Source organism: Ziziphus jujuba, chromosome 9 (assembly GCF_031755915.1).
Source record: "Ziziphus jujuba cultivar Dongzao chromosome 9, ASM3175591v1".
In the NCBI taxonomy this organism is placed as follows: Eukaryota; Viridiplantae; Streptophyta; class Magnoliopsida; order Rosales; family Rhamnaceae; genus Ziziphus; species Ziziphus jujuba.
The window spans coordinates 5,646,523-5,672,270 of NC_083387.1; the positions used below are offsets into that span (position 1 = coordinate 5,646,523).

The following is a 25,748-nucleotide window of genomic DNA, read 5'->3' on the forward strand; positions in this document are numbered from 1 at the left end:
CATTATGATAGAGATCTCAGAATGTCCTTTGCAAAGAAAATTTCACATAATGAGTGGACCGTCCATTTTTCGATGTTTGAGTGAAAAAGAAAAAAGAACGATATAAAGCTTTGTTTGTTTTTGATTTCACTTTTCAGTTTGTTTTGTAGGCAATATTGGGTCATGACGTGTTCGGTGGATTTCATATGAGAGGATGAATGTGATGCCATTGCCATGATGATAAGCTTTTTGAAGTTTCTATTTTCATTTTTATTATTATTATTCTTTTTTTACCCTTATAATAGAATCCATTATTAATGGGGGGCACACCGCTCTTTTATGGTTAAGCTGTGAAAAACCATTGTTGTCCTCATATTTTGCGTGGAAGGAAAATAAAAGTAGCATTTTGGTCAAAAAAAATAAGTGCCCGTAACACCCAAAAAAATAAAAATAAAGAAGCATCAGATTCAGAGTGCTTTTGTTCTATTTTGCTATTTGATTTATGTTGAAAAACATATCAGTTTGCCCACTAATCACGTTGGTTGCTTCTTACAGAAAAATGACAACCAAAATCACCCCAAACCTTTTCTTGATTTATTTAGAAAGGGCAAAAAAGTTATGGGCTAAAGGTTGGAGGTGATCCAAATTTTTCAGTCTCTTCTACAAGCACATGTGGCTGCTCAAGCTGGCTTCAACTTTAGTAAATATATATATTTTTTATGAAATTTGGATGTTATGGCCCACTTAATTTCAATGGCAATATAGGTAAGACATGGTATTCAATTTATACATAAATGCCAAAAAAGGTGTTAGGCATATACACGGTGTTAGGCATATGCATATTAACTAAAGTAGGCTAGGTTTCATATATTGTTATTTATGATGCTTTAGTGGTAATATTCAAAGAATTTTAATAATAATAGTTGTTAAATTGAATGTGTATATCATTTGGAAAATGTAAATACTAGCTAATCAGAAAGATGCCTTTCATGAAGTAAATTCTTGGAATGAATGAACCTTTATCTCTCTCTGTCAGAATTTTGATCTCCAAAGAGTATTACTGGATGAATAAATAACACACCAACCAGAAAGTTAGGGTTCAAAAACTCAACAGTCCTTTTCATTCTTTTTACTAGTTCTGTAACATTAATGGCTGATATGCCAATACGAAACAAATCTTTTAATCCCTCAAAAATGGAAATATTTTTTTTTTTCCGTGAAATTAGTTCACTTTCTATATTCAGGTGCGAGATTTAGTGTGCATGAACTTTGAAGTTTCAATTTTTATTTATTTTTTAATCATAAAACATAATTAGTTTAAAACTTATATATAATTATTACATATTGATTTCCTAATTTATTTCACAAACTTGTAGTCGAAGCTTTGCAATAAAACCCAACTTCCATTCAATTTCATAAGCCTGTTTTATCTTCCATTCAATTTCATAAGCCTTGGGCTGTTCATGATTTAACGTTTACCAACCTTTCTGCAACTTATAAAAATACAAAGAATGGGTCATTTATGCATCAAACAATTTTGACCAATATATTCTAGAAACCACTCCAACCATTGAAATCTTACAATTCAACACGGATTAAAAAAAAAAAATAATTAAGTTGGACTCTTTTATCCTAATTCATTTTGACTCTCTGTCCATTTAAATTTAAATCCATTGTAGAATTAAATCATTTTTCTCACCAAGATAATTTGTCAAATACGGATACATGGAATAAGGACCCCGTATATATATACATATACATTTTATTTTCAAACTTTATTTATTTATTTTTATTTTATTAGATGCTGACACTTTGCTGTATTCTTGGCTTAAACTTGAAGACCAATCACAGTCATCATGTCATGTCTCGTCAGGTCATGGTTTGGACCAGCAGCCATATGCACAGAGTCGGCACGGTACGTACTTGTGGACTTGTGGGCCCTCCGTATCTTTTAATATTAACTTCTTCTTTTTTTTATTTTATTTTACGAATCTTCAAATTATTAATTATTTTATAAATAAGATCACTTGCTTAATTATTGTTTTCTTAATCATTTGGTTATTATTTGAATTCAAGTCTTTGTGACTTTACAAAGTTCTACTATTTTCTTTGAAAAAAAAAAAAAAAAAGGTAGTCTGGTAACTCCTATATATATAAGATTCACATAACTATAATACGATTATACGGGGGGAATTGGTTATTTTGAGACGACCTGAAATTTGCTGACTTTTTTATACTAGTTACTTATTCTGGTAAACACATAATATGAAATAAAATTAAGGACTTAAAACATTTAATTCTCTAATGGATTGTAATATTTTTAATTAGAATTTGATCAAGATATTAATTACTGTCATTTTCATGCATTGGTTAGTCGGAACTGGGAAATATATAACATTACTTTGATGAATCTTTTTGGGAATTAGTGTGTGTGTTCCTTACTTTAATTAATTAGTAATTAAATAAAGATTTTAATTATATAATTAATATAAATAATTATCGAGGGTACATAGTTTTTTTTTTTTTTTTTAATTGGATCAAGGGTACATAGATTGGCAAGTGCACGTACGTAGAATAAACATGGGAACGACGTTTGGACACATTTTTTTTTTTAATTTGTTTCTTAGAATAAAATTAATTGTTTTTAGATACCTTTAAACTTTAAAACTCACTGTATTAAATTTTTAATTTTTTATTTATCACCGATTAAATCATAGTTGATTTTGACTAATGAAAATTGATTTTTGATAGCTGAAATTTAACAGCCATCCCATATGAACTGCATATGAGATATCAAAATACAATTTTTTTTAAAAAATAATAAATATTTAAGTATAGATTTTTAAAATATATTTAAAAATTATAATTTCAACATATTAATTGGTAAATTATTTATTGTACGTAGCATTGTAGTTAAAAACAAAAAAAAAAACATTTTTCAAATTTTCGACGTAAAAAATATATATATATATATATATATTTGACGTAGCAGTGAAACCACAATATGGAATGCGCATACATTCCTATCTCTAACGAATAAAGCATATATGTAATATGAATATATGTGTATATATATATATATATATATTTATTTTTGACAAAAAAATCAATGATATATAGAACAGACTATATTCTTGTTGTCCTAAAATAATCACAATAAAACAAACAAGCATATTTTATATATATATATACACATATAAAAGGCACTTGATAACCTAGAATCCACTTTGTTACTCCCTTTGTACGACTTTTTTTTTTAATATATAAAATAATAATTTGAAGAAAATATGAGTGCCACTTACATGCACCACTTTTAGGTTTTGGTCTCCAACAAGAAAACAAGAAAACCAAAAAAGAAAAAAAAAACAAAAAAATGCGGTGTGAGTGAGTTTCCAAAAAGAAATCCCCCACTGCATGGGCATGGCGTTCATGAGTGGGCTTTTCTGTACCCCATTGCCTGCTAAAGTGCCCTATTTATTTATTTTTACTTTTAAAAGTATATTATTACTATTATTATTATTATTATTTTTTTTTTGGGCTAAAAACTGACTGCTAACTTGGGTATATTGTTCTCTGAAAAAAAATAAAAATTGGATATATTGTCTTATCATTAAGATTAAGATTACGTAATTAAAGATCAATTATATCGCTTTTACGTCACGGAATAGTCATTTCGTTTGGGCATTGTAATTATCCCAGTTTGACTTCATTTACGGCTCAGAAAATCGCATTTTTCTCTCTTATCTTAAAGTGCTTTTAAATTTTAAATATGCTTAAACTAAAAAATAAAAATAAAATTATAAATCCACATTCTTTAAATATTTAAGACAGTTTTAAAGTAATTTATATGCAATAGTCTTTTTTTTTTTGGGTAAATTAATTTATATGCAATAGTCCATTTTAAACAAATAAGAGAGAAAATAAAATATTTTGGGAAGTATATATATATATATATTTATAGAGATTGACCTTTTGATATTGATTTTATTTATTGGGATTAACTTTTCTCTCTACCGTACGTCTAGACTTTAAAGTCCACCTTACAGTACCAGAGTGGTGGCCAACACAGAAACGTAATCAAATTCTGTCATACACCGACCACACCGAAATAAATTTTACAATCAAGGCAGTGAGAAAGTAGGAAAGAAATTTCTTAGCTTAGTCGGCTCAACGGCACAACTGCTTCTCAAATATAACTAAATTAATTGATTACTTTTACTTTCACCCAAAAAAAAAAAAAAAAACAAATGAAGAATAGCTTTCATAACTGGAAAAAGTGAAAATTAAAAAAAAAAAAAGGAGAAGAACAATTACTCACTTTACAACTGAAACCTCAAAGCTTAAACCACAGATTTTAAGTCACATTAAATTCTTATCAAATGGATTACAAGTTTTGTTTGTTTATTTTGTTTATTTTCTGTGACGTAGTACATACATTACAGCCTACTTAAAACGACAACTGAGGATGATGACTCAACATCAATTGTCTGTTGTGCAATGGGGTGGTTTTTTTTGGATCATGACTAGGGAAAAAAGGAAAACCAGAAATTTCTAATTATTTAATATTTAATTTTTGTTTGCGTGCTTTATTTTTTATCTTTATTTTTGGTGTCAACTTTTATGTTTGTTTTGTAGTTGCATTATTTACAGTTTCAGATTTCAGGGTACGTTTCTATAGCTAGCAGCTGTACCCAAAATTTGAAGGCGGAGTGTTTCTTTTTGTTTTTTTTGGATGAACATTGAATTATTTTTCCTAAAATAGCGTTTTCTTTCACTGGAAAAATATGTGGCACGTGAGGTCATTTTGGTTGTACATTTTTGTTTCTAGGATTAAATGCAAAATACAAAAAATCCAACATGCATTTACGAAGGAGGAAGAAAAAAACAATCTTGGCAAAAGAAAAAGAAGTACAAGAAAAAATGCAAATTAACAAAAAAAGAAAAGAGAAAAATGCCAATTTTGAAAGTGATTGATGCTTCGAAATTGGGTGCAACTCTGGAATATTAGAAAGATGTGCATGCAGATTTAAACACGTCACACAAATGCCTTTCTCTAAATGAAAAGGGTACAATTTTGTTGACAAAATTGATATCACATGGAAGAATCCTGTAAAATAATCTGCTTTAACATTATTATTACATTTTACTTATTAAAATTAAGATTATATTTACTTTTATTGTTTTTAATATGAGATTATATTTATTACTTGTATTGTCGTTTCGTGAACTGACAGATGTTTGACAAATTATTTAACTTGTTCCGGTGGCAAAGCAATCGTATGTATTGTTCCAAAATAAACCCATTTTAGCTCAAACTTGTTAGGGATTGTTTTTAATTAAATCACAATGCTTAGAGTTTGATATCCTGTTTGAATGTATGAAGGGTTTTTTTTTTTTTTTTTTTGGGTAGAATAATTCTTGGAATAAAATAATTGTGGAGCCATTCCATAATCCATCAATCAATGCATGCATTAATTCTCCTAAGTATCAGATTCTTTGCCATATTCTTGTGGCGAGGCATTCGAAGATGGATATGATTTTTTGTTCTGACTCCCTGGTTAGGTTTAATGAATTAGTCTTCTTCTTTCCAATGCATATATAATATTCTTATTTAAAGCAGGCTTTAGATCTTGCATACAGAGAGGCAATGTTGCTGGAGTATTCTCGTGTAAGATATATATTTTTTTAATCACATTTTTAAATGCATTGAGATTGAATTATGATTTAGCACACATCCGATTATCATTAGTGGTGGATTTGAGAGATTAATATACTTTCCTTTATGCATTTTATAGAAAACCTTTAATAATGTGCTTTCAAATTCTTTTCGAAACTTCACATATATTTGAATTCTTCTTCTAATAATCTTCAGATAAAAAACATATAGAATCTGAATAATTCGATATATAATTTTTTTCCCTGTTTTTATATATAAAAAAAATAATAATAATAATTATCATTATTCGAACAAAATTAGAGTATATTGTAGGTGAGGCTAAAGGAACAATTCTTAAAGGTGACTCATGATTTTCACCGCCATGTCATGTCTAGCGGCGTAATCTTCGACTAATATATATATAAATATATTCCTGTTTGAATTTATTTGTGGATGACAAAATTTCCTAATCTTTTTCTTCACTTTTAATATTCGTTTAAAGAAAAAAAAAAACACTTTTAATAATAATAATAATAATAAAATATATAAAAATGATCAATTTCCAAGATGTTTTAGTTGAAGAAAAGTTCCAGTTCGTTCCAAACAAACTTATTCCCAAAGAGTCAATTCAAGCAACCTTGCGAAAAATTCCACACTCATAGGCTACTTTATCTGACTATACATACACTTACCTACAAAAATTATGAATTTGTTGGGCACTATGGGACAATTTTAATAGGGAATCTAGCAGTCTAATTTTTATAATAGACCGTCTATTACCAAATAGATATGCCTGATAAAGTTGAAAGGATAATTTCTATACTCAAATTCCGAAAGAAAAAGATTAAGATAATTGTAACCGTACACAGAGCAGCTCCTTGGGAATTCTTCCCTAACCAATTCCTTTATACCCAAAAAAATTGAATATTCTTTTTTATGAAGAATCCGAATTTGTCATCCTTCCCCTCCTAAAAAAATTCGAAAGAAATTAAACAAGTGTTTATATTCCATGGAAGTGGGGGATGAGGACCTTCTAAAAGGGACATAAAATTTGTGAATGCAGATGGGGACTTCGATCTCTTAAAAGTTGCCTCTTTAGGAGATACAAAAATGGTCCCCTAAGCCTTTTTACAATATGTCCCTCTTGGACGATATTTTTTTTTCTGAAAATCTCTCTCTCCGACAGTTTAAACAAAAAACCAAAATTTTCTCTTTTATTGTCACTTGATCACCTGGGCCACTTTATATGTATATATATTTTTTGTTTCATTTTCTTGGTCTAATTTGACGGGCATTTTGGAATTTATAGAATAAATTTGGTCAATTTTTGTCATCAACATGGGCTTATTTGCCAGCCCATCTTGCAGAGAAGCTCAACTGTTTTACCACCAAAATCAAAATGTTCATCTGAGTGAAAATTTTGGAATTTTTTTTTTATTGTTTATATTTTTATTGTGTCCCTTTTTAATAAAGGATATGCTATTAAGAAACCGTATGATTAATATTTTTTTTTTGGTTGCTTTTAGGACCATTTTGGGAGTTAGAATCTTATCTAAATTTGATTGAGATTAAAAATCTTGTGTCAACTAGAAAGATACTGAAAAAGTTTTGGATATTATTTAGTAGCATTTTCAGACCCCCAAACCACCATAATTGGATCAAATATGTACCTTTTTTTTTTTTTTGGGTAATTGGATCAAACATGTACCTGATAATATTACTTGAGAATAAGTATATGATGAAATAGTGTAAAAGTACGTCCCATATGCATATCTATATGATGACATTTACTCAAAAGGCAAAATTAGTTAATAATAATAATACAAAAGTTAACAGTATATTTTGTAATATATGTAAGACTTGAAATAAATGCCATCCACATGGCATTGATTAAAATGTGTCATTTTCTTGTTTTTTTTTTTAAATATACCTACTGGTCAGATAGAGTGTACTCAGGCAAGCAGACAATTATTTACCAAAAAAATACAACCAGATAATTAGACTCTATAATAAATTTATATTAATTAAGATAAAACAACAATCAATCATTACTTAAATAATTTTTAAGAACATCATTAGACAAAAAATGACTAACGTCTGAATATATAATATATGAATTATGATGTATTCAGAAATAAGAACCACCTTTAATTATTTTCTGGAGGTGGGTTGGGTTGTGAGTTGTAAAGGTAAATGACTGTCCGGGCTGGGCTTAGCCCAAGTTTAAATTTTTAATGTTAGATTGACCAGAGACCCGACCCGAGACAGCAAATAGGGAGCACCCGCTCACTGTGATTTATAGCCGCCACTTTATGATCCTTTGATTAGAAATTATTATGACAGAAAATATTCACATCTAAAAATAATATAGTTATCAAATCAATTTTTTTTGTACATGATTTCTATTTCATTTTCAGTTGCAAATAGAGAGAATTCCAAATGACAAAATTATTGAATAAAATTTCTCAAATAGTATATATATTAATAATAATGGTTGGTTTCAGCAAAATAATAATAATAATGGTTGGTTTTGTTTTTACGTATATACTACATAACAGGGCGGAGATAATTTCTTGCAGAATATCCCATGCTGCATTCACATATCTCTCTTCTGTCAACGGAGCTACTATTGCAAAAAACGTAATACATATTTGCTTGATAGGACCTGCAAAGTGGCAAATGAAACTTCTACTTAATCTATGAAATGGGGTGGTCAAAACTTGGTAATGATTTTTTAAACCAGAAAAGATTAAATGAATGTCGCTAACTTTGTATGTCCAAGGGTCGTATTTCATGTAAAAATGTGAGCTTATTCAACCAAAATATTACTTATATCGTTCAAAAACTTTTAAGGTCATTATTGACTGGTATTTGGATTCAAACTATGGGTTAAATGCCCAAATTTTAATAGGAACTGCTGATTTCGACAGGAAATCATCATACTTATCTTTGAGAAGAAGTAACTTGAACATTATCTTTATATTGGTTTTGCAAGTCCTCATTCTGTATGTTACATTACACATTAACCTTTTTATTTGATGGTGAGAGTTTCCATTTGATATAATGAATAGGGAGTCCAAGTCACCTCAAAATCTAATTTGTCAACATTTCATTTTATTTTATATATTTCTTTTCCTTTAGTGAATTTAAACTTTGTGGGTAGACATCAGATGTAAAAAAGTCATATATCGACAAATTGGTATGCAACTATATATTTGATCATATAATTGTAATTGTGTATATAAAACATCATAATTATACACATTCCAATATCATTCTCAAACTTCTTTACATTAATATAAGATAGATACTAAAAGATAAATCACAGATCATGATACAAGAGATATGCCTTGAAACACAGAGAACATAAAGTTAATTTGCAGGAAAATTATAGCCTTCCTACTTAGCTTCAAGAAGGGGTAAATTTCCTATCTCTTCTGGAAATTCAGAATCTTAATGGCCAAGGCAAATACAAATGCAAAAAGGAGAGTGAACCCAACAGCCACAGCAGCAACAACTCCCAAGAATTCATGATAAAAGCCGAAGTAGTCCCTCAAAAATTCTTCCACTGTTTGTCCTGTCTCCATCACCTCCTTGACATCACCATACTGTGATGCAACCAAACCATACAAGCTCCAAGCCATGGGAGATCCCCAGTAATACCATCTCCACCATACAGGTATTCTCTGTTTGGCAGATGAGAAGATCACAGAAAAACAAACAAACAAACAATAAATACGTAAGACAAATGCTTCCATTAAACATTTTTTTACAAAGTATAAGACTTACAGTTCTTGGGACTACGAATCCCGAAAAGAGGTTCCATACTGCATAAAATGCAGAGGCATATATAGCAGAAATGTGCAGGCTTGGTGTCAAGGCCACAGACATCATCCCATAGTAAGTGTAGTACATAAATGTGAAGAACATGAAGAATATATACCAGAGGTATTTGGCTAAACTCCATTGAAATCCAAGCATAACATAAACAATAGTACCATATACCAAACCTTGAGCAAAGACGTAAGGGACCTCAATCATGACCTGCATAAACAAGTGAAATGCCCACTACATCAGATAAATGTTTGGAATTTCTTTTCATAATGAAATTTTCCAAGAGTATGGAATTTAGTCACTCACCTGTGCAAAGGCATATGGGAAGGCTGAATACATTCCAGCCGCTCGTTCTCTATAAAAGACTGTTCGCTCCACAGAAACCACTGACTGCACTAGAGATGAATTCTTCACACCAAGAAAGAGAACTGCACAATACATGGAGCCCATTGCATTGAAAAGATCTTGTTTGGTTGTCCTGAGGATTCAAAAATGCCCACAAATTTTATATCTGGAAGCAAAAATACTTGCAAAATCTTCAACTTCTGTGTTTATTATTTGGTTCTATTTAAACTAACCTTTTGGAACCAAGATCCAGGAATATCGTCCCAAACACTATAGCCATCAAAGTTGTGAAAAGGAATCGTATGGCAGTGTATTGTGGATTACGCCAATAAGACCAATGTTGTTTCCACAAGCAAGCCAGGCACTGGGTTAAAAGTGACTGTGAGTATTCAGTAGGGAAATAGAGGTCCTTTGAACCAGGAGCAGGACTGCTTAACTCCACAATAAGTGCTTTGTTTCTCCTAAATCATATGAGATAAGACGTTAGCAATTAATAGATGTTGCATAAACAGGACAAGCTTTTAGCAACAATTTTACCTTTGTGTTGAGATATTAAACCCAGAGCCCTTTTTTTTTTTTTTTCCTCACTCTCTCTCTCTCTGTATAAGTATAAAAAGTACTAGTATGTGAACAGACTTACATGTAAAGTTCTGAATTTCTGTACACATCAGCAAAATCAATTCCCAGATCTTTTTCTTTCCCTGGAGTTGTTACTTCCAACATCCAAGTTGCTGGATTATAACCATCTTTAATTTTAGGAACTCCTTGAATTCCCTTGATAAGAAAAAGAAATGTAAGTATTAGTAATCTTCTTAAATATTTTATAATTCATTTTAACCACATTTAGTTGCTGGTTTGCTGCATCATACCTCAAAGTACTTGATTAAATGGCAAGAGTGCTGACCCAATGGACCCACATATATGGCTTTTCCTCCTCGCTTCATTAGGAATACCTGCAGTGTCATGCAAAATTATATAATATATGAAGGAAAACGAACTTCTTCAAATCTTTTGGACAATTAGTGTTTTGTACCTCATCGAAAGCTTCAAATATGTCGATGCTTGGCTGATGGATGGTGCATACAACTGTTCTCCCAGTGTCCACAGTGTTCCTCACTGTTCTCATAACAATGGCAGCTGCTCTTGCATCCAGGCCTGAAGTTGGTTCATCCATGAATATTATGGAAGGGTTAGCCACTAGCTCAACTGCAATTGTTAGCCTCTTGCGCTGCTCAGTTGAAAGACCAGTTACACCAGGTAACCCCACCATTGCTTGTTTTAAGGTGTTCAGCTCTACAAGTTCCATCACTTCCTCAATGAACATCTATAAACAGAAACAAGTTTCAAAAAAATTAGCATTACTTAAAGCTGGTAAAGGTTCAAGGCTACTTGTACAAAACAAAAATAATTTCAATATAAATTGTTGACTTGTAGCTTAAGGTAGCATTGAAAGTATTCTAAGCTTTTGCTTTCTTTTTTGCACATATAATAAGTTTAATATATAAACTATTTGATTTGGAAAACACAGCTATATAAAAGTCAACAGTATATGTTAACTTTCTGAGACTTTGTCTTTGTCATCCATGACAAGGGAAAGCACCGTTTGTGACTAAATTTTCAAGAGCGGTATTTCAACAAACAAAGTTCTCTCTCTCCTGTTGAAGTTAAAGTTGAAGCATAATATGTTGCTCAACAAAATATCTCAGGTCTGAATTAATCGGTTATGAATAATGAAAAGTAAAAGCCTAAAAAGGATTTAGATTCGAAATACCAACCTTCCTAGTTTCAGAATTGACTTCTGGTGACAAACGCAGCCATGTTGAGTAGAGCAAGGACTCATAGACAGTAACATGAGGAGAGTGGATGTCATTTTGTTCGCAGTACCCAGATATACGAGCAAATGTGTGTTGGATCTTTGGGAAACCAGAAATTTTGATACTTCCCTCGATATATCCTCCGGTTTTCCTACCGGCAAGAACATCCATAAGAGTTGTTTTACCGGCACCACTTACACCCATCAAAGCTGTGAGAACACCTGGCCTGAAAGCACCACTCAAATCCTTGAGAATCACTAGTTTATCCTTAAGGATACCCTGGTTTTTCATTTCCTGAAAGTGGAATTCAGACAATTAGAACTTATATTTTTGCACTAGTCAAATCTGAAAGTTGAACAACAAGCTTTATCACTTTTATGCTACCTGTGGCATGTCAACAGAGTAGCTGATATCCTCAAAAGTGATAGAATGCGGTTCAAATGGAAGAACCATTCCAGTTTTCTTGTTATTATTGATATCAGCAACGGCTTCAGTTCTAATAGATGAGAACGTGGAGGGACTACTTCCAATCTTAATTTCTTGACCTCCACTTTCTACATGTCAATTAGAATTCAATTACCATCTTAACAAAATCTCACAAATGATGAATAGTCTGGCAGAGCCTATACAAATATATCACCTTCATTGGCTTGTTGACTAAAACTACCATCTCTGCTCTTTGACCTAATGGCTTCTCTTGTCTTGCTGACATTCTGATTGCTTTGAGAAACTTCTGATTTAACAGCATGCTGCTTCACACGAGCTGCAAAACAATATATAGATTTCAATATTCAATGTGTACGCTCCAACTTTTAAATCTTAATATTGATTATGTAAAGATACCCACGGTTGAGATAAGTAAGGGCCAGACTGATACAGAAGTTGATCAGTAGAACATATATCACCAATCCCCCTATGCCTATCCAATACCAATATGCTTGAGTGAAAAATCCATGGGACCTTAAAACCTCAATTCCCAGAGGTTCCACTGAGTTTGGAAGAATCTTTAATAGAAAAATAAATGGTCGTTAGGAGAAAAAACAGAAATGGATGACTAATAAACAATTGGGTTAGAAATTACCTTATTCCAACTTTTACCAAGAAACTCATTAACTACCATTGCATTTTGCCCGTACATCAAAGGTGATAGCCAGTAACCCCAAATCCACCATTTCTTTATATGATCTGTGGCATCAAGTAAAGTGGAAAGAAAAATTACACTGCAAGTTGGAAGACATATTTTCTTTTGTTTTTTTGTTTTAAACATGTAACTTCAGAGATACATACCTCTTGACAGAATATAACCACCCAAAGAAGAAAGTGTAATTAGAGTAAAAGAGTAAATGGTAGAAGAAACAATCATGTTCCTGCCAACTGCCCCTATTAATCGGCTCAATGAAGAAGCCATCTGACTAACAAGTAAGAGCAGAAAAAATTGCCTAAACAACCTGCATGCAATACGTAAACGAGCAAACGTTATTCAGATGGACCAAACCGGCAAAAATAAAAATAAAAAAAAGGAAAAACTTTATGAAATCTGACATATAATTGAGACTTTCAACTTTTACCTTCCTACATCGGGATCAAATCCAATGACATAGTATGTAATGAACACCCAAACACCCACTTCTGTAATTGTGATAGGGATCTTCAGGATCCATAAAGGAAGTGCATATGCCCATGAAGGAAAGAAGTGGAGGTCTCTTTGTTTGTAAAAAACAGGAAGCTTGTAAACAATCATGGAAAGGTCAGATACTCCATTGAAGGTAACAGTGATAAGGCCGTAGAACAAAGCTCCCATATAAATTCCTCCATCAGTTACGGAATCGCGGTGCATCTCAGTTCGTAAGAACACGGACATTGTTAGCAGCCCCATTGTTGCAAGCTAAAAGGAGAAAAGAAAAAAATACTATGGATATTGAAAATCTTGCAAACAAAAAATTTAAAGAATAAAAAAAGTACTTAAAAAAGCAAAATTAAAAAACCAACCCGAAGGAACATGTAAAAGTAGACAATTGAATTTCTTTTCATAAGCAAGAGTTCTCTCGAGAAGCAAGATTTCAGAAGTTCCTTCTTTGTAACACCATATTTTTTAGTTGTCAAAGCATCTGGATGGCTCTTGGATTTGTCAAATGGAGTGGCAAGCTCATCACCAAGCATCTGTCCCACATGGAATGATTTGAATGCATCGGAAAATTCCTCGACCGTGATAAAGCTGTAAGGCTCATCTTTCCTTGCCCAATACTGCTCCTGGTCTTTCCTTGATGTCACCTATGAAAATTGGTTAGAAATTCAGGTCATGCTCGTTTGGTTTTAACTGGATAAATAAGGAAAGAATAAGCCATATAAATGTTTATGTGCAAGCCTACTTCTTGCAGGAAGTCTGCCACGCCTTTCCTCTCGGGACACTTAAATCCCATGGATTCAAAGAATCCAAGAACTTGTTCCCGGGGACCTTGATACACAATTTGGCCATCCGAGAGAAGAACAAGGTCGTCGAAAAGATCGTAAGTCTCAGGAGCTGGCTGCAAGAGCGAGATGAAAGCAGTCTCTTTGAGAATGTGAACAGTTTGTTTGATGGAGTTCACAATTTGAAAAGTTGTTGAACTGTCCAACCCAGTAGATATTTCATCCATGAACCATGCCTTAGCAGGTCCAACAAGCATCTCCCCTATAATACATTAATCAAAAAAGAATTCATAGTTAATTTGCAGAAATTACAAGTTTTAAAGTTCAAATGTAACAGCATTTTTAGTTAGCTTCATCTTCGAATGTTAAAGACTTTACAAAAATAGTAACACCCCAGTTTCTCTTGCTCTGTTTACTATAGCATGCTGTAGGCCAACGTACCGGTCGTAAGACGCTTCTTTTGTCCTCCAGAGATACCCCTTATCAGTTGATCTCCTACCAATATATCTGCACATTCATCCATTCCCAAAACCTGAAAAAATAAATATACAAAATCAGAGTAAATGAACTGGGTCACTTCTAAGTTTGTTATTTTATTTTCATATTTGAAGCAGTTTATGATATACCTTCAAAACATAATCTGTGGCAATGCTTTCTTCGTTGCCTTTTGCTGCTATTGCCTGTATTAATTTAATTTATTGATCATTTAGAGGAAAAAAGGAAAAGAATTTTAGTTTTAACCATCTATAAATTTCTTAAAGTAACAACAGGTTGATTTGTTTTTTTAGTAGGGCTTGCTTTTTCACCTTCATGTAGATGTCAACGTCTGGGTCAGGCTTTATATTTGCTTCCTTCTCTCTTCTAGTCAACTCTGCTAGCATATCTACAAAAACCAAATACTAATTCATGCTTTTTATTCTATAAATCCTTAATATATGCTTTTTAACTTGATAAATCTTCAATATTGAGGCCCTGTTTGGAACCTGGATTTGAGGGAGGACGATGAAATATAAATGGAAAACCATTGTTAATTTTTCCCTTTTTTTTACTTATTTGATTTCTCTCTATCTCCCAATTTTATCATTGATGTCCCTTTAGTTAAAGATACTTTTCAGTCTCGTATTGAGATTTATATATATATATATATATATATGTATTATATATTTCTGGTTTTTCACATTTGACATTTTTCCTTAACCAATTACCATAACGTGATCCAACCCCTTGGCATCTTGCAGAGAAGGCCAATGTTTCTCTGACAGTCATTTCTCCAATATGGAGATCATACTGATCCACATAGGCTGCAGCTCTCTGAGGCACAAACTCACGCATGTCGTGCCCATTGTACGTTACCCTTCCAGAAAACTAAAAGCACAAACACAAATAGTTTCATTTTCTCAAATCAGTGACAAATTTCATTATATCTATATATATATATATATATATACATATACACATATATATAAGCAAATAAAGATAATTCATTTTGTTTGTTTATTTATTTATTTATTTTCTCTAGAACCTTAAGATTAGGGTCAAGCTTTCCAGCCAAAGCCAACAAGAGTGTGGTTTTCCCAGAACTTGGAGGACCCAGAAGCAATGTCATTCTTCCAGGCTTGATGATCCCACTAACATCTTTGAGAATTGAAAACTGCTTCTTTCTTGTGGGAAGTATATGAAGGAAGCTGAAGAAGCCCTTTTAAAACACCAACACAAACAATAATTTTGTTGAGAAAATAATCACTCTTACTTATAATGAAAATTGGGTTAATTGACTATTAATACGTTAATTTAATATATTGATATAGATAATATAATGTATATAATTTTTGTCACTCGGTTACCTCTAATAAATTGACACAGAAGGTTAAGCATGTAGGAAGAGCTCTGCTTCCAAAATAAGCTTCGGCGTCAATGTTTAAATGCTCATATCTGACTTCTATTGTAGGGAGACTAATTCCCATCCTGCAAAAAGAAAAAAAATACATACATTTCAAATTACTATTTTGCAGTTTGCACCGTGAAAACTTTAGAATATATCAGAAGGTCGAAAATGTAGACGCAACCTTTTCTTTCACTCTTTTAGCATAACTTGTCATGGAAAAGGAAAGGAAAATTTTATTTAGACCTCCCTTAATTTTGCTAAAATTTATTAATAAAAATTGATAAATGGGATATCAACTATGAATTTTCAAAAACATTAACAGTTAAAAATTAATTGCTAAAAACACTAACAAATCGATCTAATATGTGATTAAGATAAAATTAAAGAAGTTTAAATAAATTTTTTTCTTAATATAAATATTTTCAGCTCTTAGAGCATCTCCAATAAGCATGCTATTGTTAAAAAAGGGCACAAAGTCATGTATTTTGCTACTACTCTAAAAAAAAATGCAGTCGTTAAAAGTTTGTCAGAAAATCTCACTATCAATGGTGAAACTATATATCTATTGAATTACATTTATTTTTTTAATTAATTAAAAAAATGTTTAAATATAGATACTATATTTTTACTTCTTATGCACAGTTTTTCTGATGTGGATTATATAGTTTGGTTAAAATAAATTTTTTAATTTGATAATGTTATTTTTAACATTTGTCATTGAAATAATGATATTAAAATTTAATATTATATAAATATTTACTATTGAAAAATTTATACCAATATCAGAATTTAAAAATGATAACGGAAAAATGACATTGGAGATGCTGTTATTCTGCTTCTAATAAATTTAACTTACAAAAAACAATTATATATATATATATATATAAATATATATCCGCACCTTTATCAACACTGTACTCACTGACAAGATCTCATGACATGTAACTTGCAGTCCTGCACAAATCTAACAGGTTTTCTGTTTTTTGTACTTTTGTATTTTTTGTCTTTTGCATCAACTCCTTATACTGACACTTATTGCTAAATGCTCCTTATACCGACTCTGTGACACTTATTGCTAAATGCTCTTTATACCGACTATAAATACATGATATGTGGTTGGGAAAAATCATATTTGCATTATTGAAGTATTAGAGATGGTGTTTAATTTACTGAACACTATGTAAAATCTCATTGGATGGCAAGATTCCTAGGTGTAGTCGGTGCATGATATGAGCTCGATAGAGAGGCGTGTTTGTATGGTGGTCAATCAAATCTATGGGTTATCAATTTCCTCATAAAGGGATAGAAAGAAGCTGTGAAGTATTGGTGAGAGACGTGTAAACATCTAATTCCTATGTATGGTGTTTTAGTTTGTCAATTGCTTCCCCTTTGTTTTGAGAATCTGGTTCGAGATTCGGCAAGATAAAAAATCTGGAGTACAATTTCTCTCTCTCTCCCTCTCTCTGTTTTCCATTTAATTATATATATTTTTTGCAGCACAAAAAGAAATGTTACCAGATTGATATGTGGCTTGTATGGATTATGTCATAAGCACTAATTTAAATTTTAGTTTTTTTATTTTATTTCATTATTAAATTTTATCACTTTTCATTTTTATATTAATATTGTAATTTTTGTTAACACAGCCGAGGAAATCTTAGTTATCCCCTTAAACATCTTTATCTAATAAAAATTTGATATTTTTGTTCATTTAAAATATAAAAACTTATATAATTAAAATAATCACATAGTTTTTTTTTTTGAAACAAAAATATAATAAAATAATATATAGTTTAAATATATATCATAAATTAAAGCAATTTAATATTAATTTAACTTTATTAAAGATATATACGTAATTTCAGATACCAAAAAGTAAGTGACATATCTAAGCTACCACACATAGGAAAGAAAGTGACATGTCTCAAACAATATATATATATATATATATATGGAAAGCAAAAATAAATAACTTTTTTTTTTTTTTTTGCATGCTTATAAAAGCGGTTTTTGAGCTTGAATATAAAGATAATTTAAGCTAACCACAAAGTGACATATCTCAAACAAATACCTAATTAGAGACTGGCACATAGTATAAAAAATACATATAATAGACATACATATTTATTTATTTAAATTTTTTTTTGGGCATACCTATCGAAGCGGTTCTTGAGCTTGAACAAGAACTCAGAATGATCCTCTTCATCTTCTCCAACCAACCTGTCGACCAACTCTTTCCTTTCTTGAAACCCAAGGTTTCGAACATCGACTTCACGTGACTGGCCGGAAGACCCCGTGACCAGTAGACCTTTCTTCAACCGGTTATAAGTTGGAAGCCTCTGGAGCTCTGCCCATTTAAGAGCTTCTTTATTGTCGTCGTCTTCTTCATGTGAAGAAGATCTACTGAAAGCTGGCATTTCCATGTTTGTTTGCCAAAATGGAACACCAGCTCTCCTTCAAAGCAAAACTTGTTCTTGGTGCGTACCGTTAGGAGATACATATGCTATATATATATATATATATATATACACAGAAAGCGGGAGCATGCATATCATCAATCTAATGGTTTCAATCTTCAACAACGTCACCTCACCTTAATTGAATTATGATGTCATCATCCATATAGACACTTACCCAATAAATAAATATATATATATATACACACACACATCACGCAACTCTATATATTCAGTGTTGATTATTGTGCAGTTGAGGTGGATTCTGATTTGGTCCACATTAATTGCGCGGCCAAGTGGCTTCTGATTAGGCTTTTAGTTTATATGTTGTGATTAGACTCCCAATTTATACTTTCTTCCGTCATTTCATACCAAATCATCTTAAACATATCTTTTTAAATAAAAAAAATATCTTAAACATTTGTATTTATGATAGTTTAATAAAAATGAATCATTCAATTATCACATTTATCATATCTGTAAATTGAAAAATTATGATTCTAGTTTTAACAAGTTTGATTATTGCTTTAGAAACTCATATGCCGTGTCGCATAGGACCTTACCATACCTTTAATACTATAAGGATACATCCTTTTTAATTTACTAAAAAAATATTTTAAACATCTCTATCTATAAAATAAATAAATTAAAAAGAATTTCTTTATTTGATATGAATGTTTGCCTAATCAACATTAAATTCAAAAATTGATTTTCAAAATTTTTAGTTAAATCCCAAATAATAAACATAGTGTGAAATATTTTTCTTCTTAAATACATTCATATATATATATATATGTATGTATATATTTATAAAGATTATTTTAATAGATTTTTTTATTTGATAAATGTGTTATTAAATGTGTTATATTCAGGAGATTTTTTTTAATGATTGTTTGTTTAATTTCAAAATGGATAAAATCATAAAGAACATATATGTGAATTGCTATTTATGTGTTACAGAGTTGGAAGAGATTATACTTTATATAATATCGAGCTGGAAGGGATTATAGTATATGTGAAATAAATATTTATTTGATAAATATTCAATTAAAAAAATCAATTTTTAATAATTTTATTTAAATATCAATTAATTAATGACATGTCTATCTATTTTTTTTTTAAAATAATAATAACAGTTGATAATTATATGTTTTTCAATTTTGTTTTAAGAAAAATTACATTATTGATAAGGATTTTTTTGCAAGTTATAATGTCTAACAAATCTTTTAAAAATAGACCATTTTTTGCCATAGTATCTTTTTTTTCTTCTCACATTAGCTTGATAAAAAAAATAAACAATTGAGTTGGAATTGCCCAAAGAAATGTGTTTATTTGCTAGACAACTCCAGTTGAAATCGTGCAATCTTTTAGAAGAACAAGGTTTCTATTGCCCATAGCAAATAAGAACATTTCTAATATGAGCAACTCCAGCTGAAATCATGCAATAGAAGATTTCAAAAAACCCCAGCAGAAATTATGCAATAAAAAAATGAAAATAAAACAAAACAAACGTCAATGATTTTTCCTTTTTCTTCTTTTTCTTCTTTTTTCCTTTTTATCCTTTTCCTTTTTCCTGTTTTCTCTTTTCCCCTTTTGACCTATACAGTAAGCATTCCTTCCTTAGTGGAAATTTCCGACCGGTTCTTTCACCAAAAAAAAAAAAAAAAACATAAAAGTTTGGACTATTTCGTTTTGGAAAAGGATGTTTTATTGATAAATAAATGCGTCAACTTTATATGCGACATTTTTTGACTCAATTGTTTCATGGTTTGGTTTTTCCAAAACTCAGTGTAATATTTCTTCTTTGTCCCCATCAGATTGTACCTAATATTTCATAATTTTAATTTCTTTTGGTAAATACAATTTTAATTTCTTTACATGTGTCATATATTTTATCTCCCTCTCGCTCTCTCCCTCTCTTTTTTTGAAAGGCTTGTAATATTATCACATTATTTAATATCTAATGAAATTCTAATAAATTTTTTAGGTTTGCAAATGAGCCTTCGGGGTTACTTTGGACGATAACAACTCCGATTGAAATTCGAAGTGAAGCAAATCTGTCCATAAAAAATAACAATTTTATAAAGTAAAAAAAATAAAAAAAAATCCTCCAATAATTGGCATGAAGCCTAGTTAGCGATATGAATGGGCTTCAACAATCTAAAATCCTCACTCTTGCGGTCTACACACGGTTCCTCTATTAAACAAAGAAAAGGTCTAAATACACTTAGAATCATCATTTTGAAAATTTAACTAATCTCTCCCTTATGCTAATTAACAAGAATCGTTGAATCATTTTGACCTTTGAAATTATATACATTTTTAAGCAAGTACGTAATCAAATAGCCTTAAAAGCAATTACTGATCTACTTTATAAGACTATAAAATTCCATGTTCAAATCTAATAATTATTGTTGATTTTAATATCAAAGATAAAACTTTTATTAAGCTGTTTATAATTTAAGATATAGAAAAACTAATAAAAATATTAATTGTATCAAATATGATAAATAGTTACTAATAAGTAGTACATTTTATCTTAATATAATTATAAAAAATAATATGTCCAAAAAAGAATATTTATTGCATATATATATATATATATACATATCACAATAAAAAATAATATATACATTTTTGGAAATGATAATGAGCAAACACTTAATTTATTACTTACAAAAATAGACTTCACATGAAGATCTTCAAAACATTTTTTTTTTTTTTTCTATACCGTCTTCTTCTTCTTCTTTCTCTCTCCCTTGCAATTTACGCACCGCCTAGGCGGCTAAAAAAAAAACTTATTTTCGTTTACTTCCATGGAATTGAAGTATTATCAATGTAATCAAAATTAAAAAAATGAAAAAAAGAACCAAAGCCATGTGAAGTTTTGGAATTATCAGGCTAGTGAGCCAGACCACTACCAGAACTTGTCGTTCAACATTGACAACTGCAGAGGAATCCTCATAATTAATGCCGGCAAATGACTAAATCCAAAAGCAACAGCATCAGAGCAGAATTTTTATTTTTATTTTTTTCAATTTCGGTGTGCTAAATCTGTGGAATATTTTAATGTACGTAGGATTGGAAGAATAAACTAGAAAGAACAACAAAAGAAAAGAACAATAATAAACAGTGGTAGTAAAATCCATTTTTGTTTCTTTCGTTCTCGAAGCCATTTTTTCATGAAGAGAAGGCGACAGGTTTGAACAAAAGCCAATGCTATTCTAATGTTCTGTAACGTTTAGTGCAGAATTATACTATAGTAAAAAAAAAATATTATAAGAAAATAATTTTAATTAGAAAAAGTAAATAAAATTTTATTATACATCTATTTTTTATATAATTACATCTCAAAATAGAATAAACCGATTTTGTAGTATTTTTTTATCAAGATGTTTATTATTAATCATGTATTTTTTTAAAAAAATAATATTATTAATTAAGTTTGAATTTATTATTCATGATAACGATTGTATTATCAAAAGTTACTTGATATTAAACAAATAAAGAAAAAGCTTAACTTCAAAAAAAAAAAAATATATATATATATATATTTAAAGTAGTTTTCGAATAAATTTTGTTATCTGCAAGCAAAAGAAAATTTTAAAAAGGCATTACCACTTATCCAAATAAGTGCATTGTTAAAGTTGTATAATATTAAAAGAATTTCTTAAAATATAATATTGAAAAATAAAATTTAATAATAAAGAATTTTAACCTCGATAAGCAAATAATCCTTAAATTTAAATTAAAAAAAAAAAAAAAAGAAAAGAAGAGGAAGAAGAAGAAGAAGAAGACAAGTTTTGCTAAATGGAAATGGACAGTTCACCAAAAACATGGAAAAAGACAGAAGAAAAAAAAAAGTTGCAGCTAAAGGGTTTTAAAAGTTGCGTAATATTTCTTTGAAAAAAAAAAAAAAAAAAAAAACAGGTTGCGTAATATAATAGAAAACAAAAAAGTGCCTATTTCTGTTCAAAACGCACAAAGTAAACAGCATTGTGGCCCCAACTGGAATTACTCCAGGATTTTGGGGAAAAAAATTCTACCCTTTTGCGGGAGTACAGACAGCTCAGCACCCTTGTCTCTGTTTAAATGACAGGTTTTTACTATGCTCCAATTTTTCTTTTTCATCTAAATTTATGGATATTAAAGTTTTGAAATCAGAGGGGGGGAAAAAAAAAAAAAGGAATTTTGATACTTGGGTATTTGTTTATTTTGCAAGCAGGAGTTTGCCTTACGTGTTTTTTTTTTGTTGTCTTTGCATCTCAAGAGGATGTGGATTCTATAGTTGGAGGGTTTTTAACTTTTAGATTTTGCAAACTGGTGCCTTCACCATTTATATACCAGTTGTCGATGTGTTTGGTTTAGAGTTTAAAACTGCCAATGGAATGCAATTTGGAGATGGAAAATGGAGCATCATATGGTGGGTTTATGATGTTTAAAATAATGCACGTGTTAATGAGAAAATGACAGATATAGTAGTGAGTGGTCTGTACTCCGTGAGGTGCTAGAAAATTCTCAAAGGTTTTGCGTCACCCTCCAATTATACCGACTAGGTCTCTTTTTAATTCACCTAAAAAAAAAAAAAAAAAAAAGACAGGAACTAGGTTTTTCATTTTTCAAAGTTTGAAATTGTTCCCTTTTTTCAGATAAAGAATATTTTGTTGATTAGTTTTCCTTATTTTGTGTGAGTCATCAATGACATTATTGTTGGTATATAAATTATATTGTAATAATAATTAATTAAATTGATAAATGATATATAAATTTTATTTTTTAACTGACTAAAAAATGAGATTTCATCATTATATTTTTTAACATAGTATATGATATTATCATCAAAAATTCAATGAGCTATTCCAAAAATATACATATAAATTCCATAAGTGATAGTTGAGTCATCAATCCTGATTGGTATACCAAGACAAAAAATCTTTTGCACCAGGTGCACTGCACTTTCCTTCGTGCAGATGTTTACCTTTCTAAGTTCTAAGTCAAGTGATAATGACAAGTCCAAGACTGGAGCCTCTCATAATAAATATTGACGAAGACCTACGTCGGAGTGTTGGATCAATAGAGAGGGGATGGCTTTACCTCCCCGGAAGGCTTATATCTCTATTCCCTTTCTGGTCTTCGATCATTTGTAGAAAGTCTGTTTATTTTCTCCTCGCCAGTTTAGAATACTTTTTTGGCCATATATCTGTGATAATAAATGTCATTTGTCCTTTTGTTGATAGCATGGTTGTTTTCGTTATTTAAATATTCGTTGATAGATAAACGCCATAGACTTTGCAATCAATTATTGTACTCAGTTGTTCCTCCATGATTTGGTTACTTCTTCCAAAATTCCTTGCGATGTTTCGTTCTTTTTTGCTCTCTTTCCTTTTCTTTTTATTTTTTTTAATCGGATAGCGAGTAATGTTCCAGTTCTAATTTCTTTACGTATACGTTGGTCTTTTATTTTATTTTATTTTATTTTTTTCTCTCTTTTTTGAAATAATTATTTACACCATACATTTATCTTATAATTTCTGAATAATAATGATAATAATAATATATTCACATTAATCTAAATTCTAATAAATTATTCTATTGCCCCAAAAAAAAAAAATTCTAATAAATTAATTTGTAGATTGTCTAATGAGCCTCATCACAGTTTATTTTATCGATTATAAAGTCAATTATTAGCTTGGCTTTTTCATGTTTCACCCCCCAAAAAAGTAAGGAAAGCTAGTGCCAAAAAGAGAAAGGTATCTAATAATTACGCATACGCCAAATCTTCGTACAAAAAGATTTACCGACTATGACTCCAACCAACTTTATTTATTTAAATGCTAAGGATCTTATCAATATATATATATATATATATATATAATATTTATATATATATATATATAGAGCCTCGATGTGGACTTTTACATCAAGTAATATGTTTCAGATCGTAATATGTTATGGAGTAGGGAGCAGATATATTGCGAAATATTGGTGTTCACAGTAAATTCTTTCATCATATATATATATATGGGGTAAAAATAATATTTTTGTCCATATTTTTTAAAATTTTACATAAACACAATTTGTTAATTTTAAATCATCATCAACATCCTTTCAAATTTAAAAATATCATCATTTTGTACATTATTGTTTCATTTACATTTCTCAAACTAATATCACTTATACCCCTTATAAGAATGTTGACTGTTATCTTCAAAACCTACAAAATTGAATTGTAGTTAGTACAAATATTAAGAGGTCCAAATGAAATGTAACCTTGCACATTTGGCTTAGCTACATGGAACAGGCAATCGGTAACCCCATACACAGCACATATTTTTCATACACAATGCATAGTCAAAACCAACCCAAACTTAATTCTTTCTAAACAAGGAGACAGTATCAGGAGATTAGAGGCTGATTAAAACAATAAGCTTTAATCTTATTGGAAAAAATTAAAAAAAAGAAAAAGAAAAAAGATAAACTCAACTTGAGAAAGAATCAAGTAAGTGTTTGATATATTATGTAGTTAAATATGCTGCAAGATGCAAAAGTTACAACTAAGTTTGGTGATCTATAAAGTTAACTTAATGTAAGATTTGACAAATACTAAAATGAACATGATGTTTGTATATATAAAGTTAACTTAATGTAAGATTTGACAAATGCTAAAATGAACATGATGTATGTATATGTATGTATATAATTACGTCTACATCAAGTGGAATGATGGTTTAATATTAAATATTTTTTTATTAGGCTTTGGATTAAAAAAAAAATTATGATTTAAATTTTAAAAAATGGTCAAATATAAATTTATTAACATATTAAAATTCAATTATTTAGTGAAGTGAACCTTGTTGAATTTAATGATTAATAAATATAATTTTAAATTTCAATTTTAATATAATTTAAGAATTAAAAAATAAATACTTAACGTAATCTAAGATTGGAAAAAAAATATAGTGATGTTAGTCTTAGTATTAAATGCTGATTTGAGTATGACTTTATACATATTTATATATCTCTATATATATATATATATATATATATGACATTTTGTAAAATAAAGGGTAAATAAATAGAATTTTACTAATCAATTAACGGTGTTATGGAAAGTTTAAATCTTTTATCTTGATTATTAAAGGATTAGATTTTTAAAAGCACCTTTTTTTAATCTTGATTCTGACAGTTACTGTTTTAACAACCAAAAGTAGTTAGGAAGAAAAAAATTGTTTTACCAAACCTGCTCATGATTCTTGCATAATTGATTTCATGATTCCTGAAAACAATCTCGAACCAGTATTTACCAAAAAAGGATAAAAAATCGCAGACCAGACTTCAGCAGCATTGCTCCCACTTCGATCCCATGTATG

The 25,748-nt window shown here is 30.0% G+C and overlaps 1 protein-coding gene across 1 annotated transcript; it reads right to left on the reverse strand.

Moving 5' to 3' along the window:
* Window positions 1–8,821: 8,821 nt before the first annotated feature.
* LOC107434249 (pleiotropic drug resistance protein 1) lies at window positions 8,822–18,429 on the reverse strand. The gene is made up of 23 exons (XM_048480681.2): window positions 18,077–18,429; window positions 15,882–16,002; window positions 15,560–15,733; window positions 15,243–15,402; window positions 14,844–14,920; window positions 14,664–14,717; window positions 14,479–14,569; window positions 13,998–14,299; window positions 13,618–13,899; window positions 13,197–13,513; window positions 12,916–13,076; window positions 12,710–12,813; window positions 12,476–12,632; window positions 12,269–12,391; window positions 12,013–12,182; window positions 11,590–11,922; window positions 10,848–11,138; window positions 10,684–10,767; window positions 10,455–10,588; window positions 10,048–10,275; window positions 9,776–9,947; window positions 9,425–9,679; window positions 8,822–9,321 (listed from the first exon to the last, which is right to left on the reverse strand). Exons 1-23 carry the CDS (start codon window positions 18,343–18,345, stop codon window positions 9,064–9,066), a joined length of 4,317 nt encoding a protein of 1,438 aa, XP_048336638.2. The 5' UTR covers window positions 18,346–18,429; the 3' UTR covers window positions 8,822–9,063.
* Between the last annotated feature and the right edge of the window lie 7,319 nt (window positions 18,430–25,748).